The sequence below is a fragment of the Belonocnema kinseyi genome, chromosome 3 (genome assembly GCF_010883055.1).
Source record: "Belonocnema kinseyi isolate 2016_QV_RU_SX_M_011 chromosome 3, B_treatae_v1, whole genome shotgun sequence".
NCBI lineage: Eukaryota > Metazoa > Arthropoda > Insecta > Hymenoptera > Cynipidae > Belonocnema > Belonocnema kinseyi.
The window spans coordinates 56,161,545-56,170,925 of NC_046659.1; the positions used below are offsets into that span (position 1 = coordinate 56,161,545).

At 30.4% G+C, this 9,381-nt stretch overlaps 2 protein-coding genes across 6 annotated transcripts in view; one reads left to right on the forward strand and one right to left on the reverse strand.

The window, feature by feature from the left end:
* Positions 1–5,391, reverse strand: part of LOC117170327 — a 30,007-nt gene extending 24,616 nt beyond the window's left edge. For 2 of the 4 annotated variants that reach the window (XM_033357041.1, XM_033357038.1), the window contains exons 1-2: positions 5,090–5,391; positions 786–924 (exon numbers count right to left, since the gene is read on the reverse strand). In XM_033357041.1, coding sequence (XP_033212932.1) covers positions 786–860 — 75 coding nt within the window. In that variant the 5' untranslated portion in view covers positions 861–924; positions 5,090–5,391. Of the gene's footprint in view, positions 1–785; positions 925–5,089 lie in introns of those variants that run through there. The other 2 variants (XM_033357039.1, XM_033357040.1) reach the window with 2 other exon arrangements.
* A 112-nt stretch (positions 5,392–5,503) lies between these two features.
* LOC117170329 (peptidyl-prolyl cis-trans isomerase-like) lies at positions 5,504–8,007 on the forward strand. 2 transcript variants are annotated; one of them, XM_033357044.1, is made up of 2 exons: positions 5,504–5,688; positions 6,678–8,007. In XM_033357044.1, the coding sequence occupies exon 2, from the start codon at positions 6,699–6,701 to the stop codon at positions 7,191–7,193; it is 495 nt and encodes a 164-aa protein (XP_033212935.1). In that variant the 5' UTR covers positions 5,504–5,688; positions 6,678–6,698; the 3' UTR covers positions 7,194–8,007. The 2 variants fall into 2 exon arrangements, with proteins under 2 accessions (XP_033212935.1, XP_033212936.1); XM_033357045.1 differs by lacking the exon at positions 5,504–5,688 and adding an exon at positions 5,892–6,082.
* Positions 8,008–9,381: the final 1,374 nt, after the last annotated feature.

Consider the following 9,381-nt stretch of genomic DNA (forward strand, 5'->3'; position numbering starts at 1 on the left):
TAGTTAATCAAACGTCAAATAGCTTAAGTGTTCAAGCTTCAATTTCTATTAGTTAAGTTTTTAAACTTTAAAAAACAGACCTAAAAATAGTTAATTTTAGATCGAAATGAAACCTCCTTTCTCATCAACCATTTTATGCACCGAAATCAGAGTATAAAAAAAATTCATAAATCAAAATTAGATTTCCAAACTACCTCTTCTCCAGCTCATCAGACAGTAATATAATAAAAACACTATTGTAATTTTTGTCTTTCCTTTTACTTATAAAATTCCGAATACTTTACTATAAAATGGTACAAGGTTATATCTGATTTTCCAAAAGATTTAGTTTTTATATTTTAAAGGGTTTTATCTTTAGTATTTAATATTTTTATTTGAAACGATTCACATTATAATAGTTTATATCTAAAAATTTGTAACTTTAAACTAGGTATTTAATTTCATGACTGAAACTCTAATAATCAATTTCTAAGGCAAGGCTTAACAATTTCAGACGCTGAAATTTTTAATTGCTCAATTTCGAGTGATTTGAAGTTACTTTACCTTAAATACTTGGAATTAGTCAAGTTCCTCAAGCCAAAAGATTTATAATTTTTAGCTAATGAATTTTGAAATCTTTAATTTTAAAAATGTCAAATTTGTAATATTACAAATTTTAAATAGTGTAATAATTTTATATGAAGTAAAATATATATTTAAGAAACTGTGTGACCACTATTATAATTTTCTATTCATAAACTATATATTCTAAAACACATTGTATACTAATATACTAATATACTTACTTCACAAAAATTGCCGTTGATAATGTAGCCGTCGATAAGAGAAATCCAGAGTAGCAGAATAAAAATGTAATACATTTTTTCGTTGACATTTGAAAAATGTCACGAAAATTTAAGTCTCACTTTTTACATGTTTGAATATCTGTGGAAAACATAATGGCATTATTAATTTCAGTAATTCATTATGCATTGTATATTAATCCTAATCGATACGTATATTCAAGCCGTGTATCAGTGACTAAATTCCTTCTCGCTTGACAGACGGAGATCCGATATCAGATGCAATTTATCATTAACAACTGTAATGGTTTAATTACTTTTTCTCACTGATATTGCATTTTTATAGAACGGATTTTTAATTTTAAAAAATTCTCGAAAAATCACATGAGTGCATTATTATCATTCATAAAAAAATATGTTGAATCAAACCACTTCTTCATTTTTATTTATTTAATATTAAGAATCATCGAAATAATTTATTACACTAGCCAAAAAATAAGCGCAGAATGCGCGCGATTACTAGATATTTCCATATTTTAAGTACTACGACGTACTGCACTGAAAAAGTGTAAATTAGCCAAAAATACATAATTTTAATTACTAAAGCACTTTACTCGTAATTTCCAACACAGAAAATAGGAAAATTTAGCAAGAAATAGCAACTGATGGTTGACTGACCACAACCCCGTAAAAAACAATAAAAAAAAACTTGCTTATCTTAAAATGCATATGCCTTAGTATTAAATGAGGGTCTGACCACTCTTGGAATCTTTTTCAACATTTTAAAATTTCTGAAAATGTCTGAAAATACTCTCGAAGTTCATGACATTGAATTGTTAAAATCCATATAAATCCTTTGAAATAAAATTTAATTTATTTCTTAAAGCATAAATCATTTAAAGTTCCTTGAATATAAATTTAACAAAACTTATAAATTAAAGTTCTCTAGAAAAAACGTTGAAATCCCTAGAAAGATTTGAAATCTTTGGAGATATAATTTCTATTAGGTATATATTATATTATTATATATTATATTTATTTATTATATTCCTTGAAATCTTTTGAAATTCCTTGAAGTACTTTATAATCCCGTAACATCTGCGGATTCCTAAAGAATCGCTTGCAATTCAATACAATTCCATTTGTATCTCATGAAATCATTTACAGAATCCCTTAAAATCGTTGAAAACGTAAAACACATTTTAAAAAGTATAAGCAATTTAAAATCCCTCAAATATAATTTTAATTGAATTTATTCATTAAAGTTGTCTGAAAAGTATATTAAATCCCTATAAATCTCTAAAATCCCTTGAAATTTCATTTAATTTGATTTCCAAAGTTCACTGGAAATCCATTGACTGCTTTCGAAATTCTACCAAATTCTTTGAAATCCTTTGAAATATTTGGAGAACGTACAAATCCTTTTAAAAAAGCATTCATCATTTGAAAACTCTCAAATATAATTTGAATTAAACTTATTCTTTAAATTTGTCTAAGAAACCGTTAATATCATTAGAAATCTTTAAAACTCTTTGAAACCCCTAGATTTAATAGAATGCCTAAATCTTTTGAAATTCTTTTAAATAACTTAGAAACCCTTCAAACCTTGGGGATCATTTGAAATTTAATTTAAATTTCGATAGCTCATTAGAAAGCCCTTGAAAGCTTTGAAAGTCCTACAAAATTCTTTGAAATACATGAACATTTCTTTAAAAAACGTAAACATCCTCTAAAATCTCTTGAAATGTTTCGAAATTTCTTGAAATCCGTGGAAGTATTTTTAATCTTTTAAAAATTGATGAAATCTTTTGAAATGTTTGCAAATGTCTAAAATCTTTAAAGTCCCTCTAAATTTGTTAAAATTTTGTGGACTCCCCTTAAAACCGCCTGATATGTTTGAAAATCATTAAAATTTTGTGAAGTTTGACAAAATTGCTTAAAATCCATGGAAGTTCTTCGGAATTCAAATTAAATTAAAGTTATTCATTAAAGTTCTCTAAAAAATGTTTTAGTCCATACTAATTTTTAAAATCCTCTAATCTTGTGAAATTCCTTGATATACGTTAAAATTAGTTGAAATCGCTAAAGATCCTTTCGAATTTAAGTTGATTTTACTTTCCAAAGTTCACTAGGATAATCTTGAAATCTTTGGAAATCCTACTAAATTCTTTGAAATCCCTTGCAATTTTTTTATTCTCTTGTAAATTTGGAGTTCTTTAAAATCCCTGGAAAATCTTCTGATATCTTTGGAAATCTTCTAAATTCCTTGCATTTTTTTTTTTTTTTGAAATCTGAAGAAATTGCTTAAAATCCATGAAAAGTCGCTGGATTTTCTTAAACTTTTTCGAAATCTCACGTTAAATAACTAAACAAATTCTTCGGATGTTTCTCTATTTTTTGTATTAATTTTTTCAAAATTTTAGCATTCTTTATTTCTATACTGATTTTCTAATAATTTTTCTCTATAATGATTTTCTTAGAATCGCGAAAAAATTATGAGAAATTTATTATAGGAAAATCATTACAGACCAATACTGATTTTTCTATAATGGCTTCTCGCAATGTATCGTGAAAGATGACATGGTACTGCACAGGATTGCATACGATTGCAGAGTGTGTACAACAGATTGCAGGAGTATATAAACCCTCACTTAAAATATTTTGAAATACTTCGACAAAACTTAAAATCTTTTTAAATACTTTGGGATCTCTAGAAATCTCTTGAAATCCCTTAAAATATGTTGAAACCATTCGAAGCCCTTAGAAATTTTGTAATACTTTGAAACCTACTGAAAACTTTTACAAAATTGTTAAAACTTCTCTAAATCCCTTGGCGTTTTCTAAAATTAGTTGAAATCCATAAAAATTCTGCGAAACTCCTCGGAATCTTGAATAATAACTTGAAATATCGTAAAATTTCGTAAACCCCTTGAAACCTTTAGATGTTTTATACTACCTTGAAGAGTTATTTTGTATTTATTAATTAATTAATACAAATATTCTTGTAAAAAACTTGAAATATTCTTGAATTAGTTTAAATCCTTAGAAAATTTGTGAGATGATTTTAAGTTATTTACAATTTTTTAGGAGGGGCTGTGAAATCTCTTGTAAATGTTTTATAAATCCGGAAAATTCTTTAAAATACTTTTCAATTCCTAAAAATGATTTAAAATCGCTTGAAACCTTATTAAATCTCTTGATACCCATAACTTCGGAAACGTTCAAATTGTAAAAAAAAATTAAAAACTCCAAGATATCTTCTGAAATCTTTTTAATTTTTATATCTCGAGTTCACTCAAAATTGGAATTACCCCCCCCCTCCCCCCTTTAGTTTGTTTTAATAGCCATGATAATTTTTTTATTCAAGAAAACTATTAATAAAATAAGCAAATTCAAATCATTCAAAACCCAATCGGGTTCTTAACAACAATGTGCGCGATACTTTCGGTATATTTTGTCACGCTAATAATAATTTCTTATTATATTTAGTTCAAAATTTATATTCATAGGTTAAATTTTGTACCTATTTTAAAGGAAGTTTTCTTTCTTTTTATGATTTTCTATATAAGGACGTAAAGTAGTTTGTCTTTCAAATAATTTCAAGATCTTACACTTTTGAGATAAAGCAGTTTGGTTTCTACTTTCGGGATGATAAGAGTGATTACTCAAGTCAACTTCACAGGGAATTTTGTACGGTCTATTTATTTGTATGCATTTATTTACCGAATAAATAAACCTTATATACAGGCTTAAATCAGTAAACATAATCTAGACTACGCTTAGAAAACAGCAAACAAAACTGAGAACTTTTCTTTAAAAAAAACAAAACTATTTTCTTCTACTTTTGCTTGCATATCCTTACCAATGATTATAGTGAGTACTACAAATGATTACAAGGATAATAAATACTAATGCATATACACGAATATAAATACTATAATAATAATGATAATATAATTAATAGTAACTTTAGACTCTCCGTTAATTAATGAAAGTGATTGTTATAAGTTAGTGACAATTAAATTATACTTTATAATAACTGAATATAATATAACCTCAAATATATCTTCGCCTTTTCAGTATTTCATTATCCAAATAAAAAATCCATATAGACATTTATATTAATTTATTATTTTGGACCCGTATTTAGCAAAATGAACCAAATTTGTAATAAAATGTGCATTTTGCAGATCCGTTTTATTGATATATAGATTATAGAATGTTGAGGTTATAAAAACTAAAAGCCCGTTTAATTTATTTCCAAAGCAAAAGTTGATAATAAAAGACATGCGAATAAATTCTCTTACCTTTTTGCAAAAATAAATGCGCATCTTTCTTTGCGAATGTCAACATATGTTTGAAAAAATGCCCATATTATAAATGTTGTCTTCTGACAAGTGGTGGACATAACAAAAGTACAGTACAGTCCCTTACAAAAATCTGTTGTACAAAGAAAAATATCTTTGGAAAAATTCACGAAAATGTCCAGCTGACACGGACACGGAAAATCCTCACCTTTTATTGAAAATCTAACTTTCGTAAATAATTTTTAAAAAAGCAGATACGACATCCAAATATTTCTAAACTCTATATTTTTCTTTTTTGTAGAAACTTCGAAGTTGTGTGTAATCTGGTGTAATTACTTAATTTGAATTTATAATGGCGCTAGTATCGGTTAGACAAGTCACGTGATTCATAAACCAGTTAATAGGGTGGCGGAGCATCAAGAGAAAGTGCGAGAAACGGAAAGCAACGGAAATTTTCCACAAAGTATTTAGTGTTTGTGCACACGTATTCACAGAGCCGCGGCCCAAGACACACATTTCCAAAGAGAAGGAAGTCCATTCCGTTCCACACGTTTTGCAACTAACGGCTGGACCGCTTCGAATTTAACTTATTTAATAAGGTAAGTTTTGTTACAAATTGTCCAATATTTCATCTCTTTTGTTCACTAATTAGTGCGACGTATTTTTATCAGTGAAGTTTGTATTTTTGTTCTTTAAACTGAGAAACATCTAAAGTCAAAGAGCACGATGGCGGTATAGCGTTCCTTTCCCGTCCGTTTCGCATAAAGCGCCGGTTTCCATTTCAAGGCATTCATTATAGAGGCGTGAATTAAAATTTTATTTTTTAGTAGCAACAAATTCCATTTACTTCATTTTCAGTGCATACTTTTAAAAATAGTCTACGTTTAATCGATTACCGCCTTTTCGTTTCCCAAGCCGCCATTTCTTCGGCACGTTTTTTTTAGTCAAATTTCGCAAAATCGTCAAATTTCGCTTACTTGGCAGATATTGCAGGTAAATTCATGATAATTATATTTTACAGCTTATCAGTTGATAGAATTCAGCTTCGCTAACTTCTTCTGGTTCAGACAGTGACTCAGGGTCAAAATTTCCAAATCATTTTGCATGCTTCGATTGCTAAATTTGGAGCTTTTTTCCTAATTGTGACACTCATTCTGATATAGTTCTTAAGATAGGTAGCGGATTTTTTTTAAAGAATTTCATTTGGATCAGTTCTTAAATTTTAACGGCGATTCTTTTAGATTTTAAGTAAGAAGTGCTTTGAAGGGCCATAATAATCTTTAATCTTTATAATAATCTTTCATCTTTATAATAATCTTTCATCTTTATTTGTTCGTCAAGACTGAATGACAGGCATTTTTGAGTCATGAGACTCTTATGTAAAGTAAATAAATATATATATATGAGCGTGTGTGTGTAATTATATAACAATTTTGTTCAGTTTTGTGAAAAGGTGGTGAGAATATTCTCATTTTTAGAAAATATACTTTTTCTATTATATGCTTCCGTTGTGGAAGTTTAAAACCGGACCGAAGAGGCAACCTTGATTCTAATGCCAGGTACTAATTTTAATTTTTACTGTTCGCAGTGCACCTGAAACTTATTCACAATGGGTTTGCCAAGATGTTTCTTCGATATGACAGCCGACGGTGAGTCAGTTGGCCGCATCGTCATCGAGCTGAGAAACGACGTGGTTCCCAAGACGGCCGAAAACTTCCGTGCCCTTTGCACAGGAGAGAAAGGTTTCGGCTACAAGGGCAGTTCCTTCCACCGTGTCATTCCCAACTTCATGTGTCAGGGTGGTGACTTCACCAAGCACAATGGCACTGGAGGAAGATCCATCTACGGCGAAAAGTTCGAAGACGAGAACTTCGAACTGAAGCACACCGGACCTGGAATCATGTCCATGGCCAACGCTGGACCAAACACAAACGGCTCGCAGTTCTTCATCACCACTGTTAAGACCTCGTGGCTCGACAACAAGCACGTCGTTTTCGGCGCCGTCGTTGACGGCATGGACGTAGTGAAAAAACTCGAGAGCTTTGGAACCCCCAACGGAAAGACAACCAGGAAAGTCGTCGTCGCCGACTGTGGCCAGCTTTAAATTGACCCTAGCGAGGCCAAGGTGAAGGAAATGACTTTGATTTAATCATCGAAGAAAACTAAGCAAACAATGATCACAGAAAAACAAAGCATTTAACGTCTCATTCCTCTTTTTCTATAGAATATGAAATATGAATTTATTGAAGTCGTGAATGGAAAAAGAATTGAAAAGTACAGGGTAAGTTAAGATACTCGAGACCTGTGATGAGACTTCATTTTCAATCAATAATCGCCTATAATTAAGTGCAAGTCGAAATTCTTGGAATGTATTATTCCAATTCAAAATACATTTATCCCTATAGAATGTTTTAAACACGATATCTTCTTAGGTAATACCGATGAACCATCACTGCACAAGTATTTCCGTTTTTTGATGTGAGAACTTTTTCCATTCATCGTCTCGTTTATAAAACATTTTTTTTTTCATTCGAAATTATCAGGGCATTGAACTAAAATTGTGGTTCATAGCAGTAATTTCGGAAATTGAATTGAGGAACATTTGCTTGTAAGTCAATGTGTTATAAACTGCAGTACATCAATCATCACAGATGTTTCTATGCTAGAGAATCTTGTAAAATAAAAACATAATAGTGGCTTCATTGTTGATTGTACTTATTGGTGTAATAACATGTTTTAAGACTGTGACGTAATAATCTGTCAATTCATTATTGATAAACATTTGTAATTATATATTACGATTACGGTAATAGGAATTGGCGTTCTTTGCCCTGAAAGCAAACCTTTTTTGGTATGTTTTGTACATTCAAATAATTATTGGAATTCCACAATATTACTTTAAATACATGAATTTAAGTGAATTCTTCTGGGTTTTTTTTTTTCATTTTTAACCCTGAGTCTATTGTAATTTTATTTCCTTTCTGGGTTCCAAAAGGGTGGGCACTCACCATGGACAGGGTGTCTAGTGACCTTAAAAACAGGTAATCTCCTTGATTTTTTTCATGAAAACCTTCAATTTTAATTATTCCTTTTTTTTTATTTTAAAACAGTAATTTTATCGAAATGCGAAGAGTAATTTAAATCTTTTAGCCGGTTACGAAAGAAAAATCTTGTTTAAAAAAAATATTTCTGCTGAAAATTTGTTTATTCGTCAAGATATAAATTATCTTTTGTTTATTACAGAATAAATAAAGATATTTCATGGCACTTTTTGTTGAGGTGTTCAACTTTTAAACTTGAAAAATTATTATTTTAAAATTTCGATGTTAATTCAGTTTTAGAATTAGAATAAGCCATGGCCATAAAACGGATTTTTTCAAGGGTTTGGCCATTCGGTTTTTGAGTGTACAACAGATTTCACAAACATTTTAAAGATTTCAAGAGGTTTTCGAACATTTTAGAGGATTTCAAAATAATTTAATGACCAACGAATACAAAAGATTTTATAAACATTTCAAAATATTTAACAAAGATTTCAAACATTCAAAAAAGGCGTTTACACTACATTAAAAAGTTTTCACAAAAATTCTCCAAAGATTTCTAACATTTCAAAAAGATTTTAAAACTTACAAGAGTTTAAATATTTAACAAAATGGTATATTAAACCACATTTCAAATATTTTATAGACGGGGAGCTGGCTACAGAAAACAGGGTCGATAAGGGGCGCGCCATTTCAGCTTGTAAACTGACGGGCCCAACTTAGTACATCACCAAACGCCACTTCTTAAGGTCAGCAAAGGTCGGATATGAAAATGCCAGCCGGTTTTCCCGGACGAAAAAATTGACTGAAAAACCTCATAACGTGCGCGCGTGAAACCTTTTGCAACGTGGAGTTTAAACCTCAAATAAGAGCGGTGTAATAGCCCAAGAAGTTTGGCGGGCCGGAAAACCCTCGTAAGAAGAGATCGAAAGTGCCGGAAAATTCATCTGAAAAACCTCATAACGTGCGCGCGCGAAAACTTGTGTAACGTGCGGTTTAAGCCTCAAATAAAAGCGGTGTAATACTGCAAGAAGTTTTGCGGGCCGGAAAACTCTCGTAAGAAGTGATCGAAAGTCCCGGAAAACTCATCTGAAAAACCTCATAACGTGCGCGCGCGAAACTTTTTTATTAGGTTTTTGGGGTCCCAATTAAGAGCGGTGTGATAGCGCAAGAAGTTTTGCAGGCCGGAAAACCTCCGAAAAAAATTGAGGAAAATCAGCGTATATTTGAAATGAAAATTTTTCGTATTCG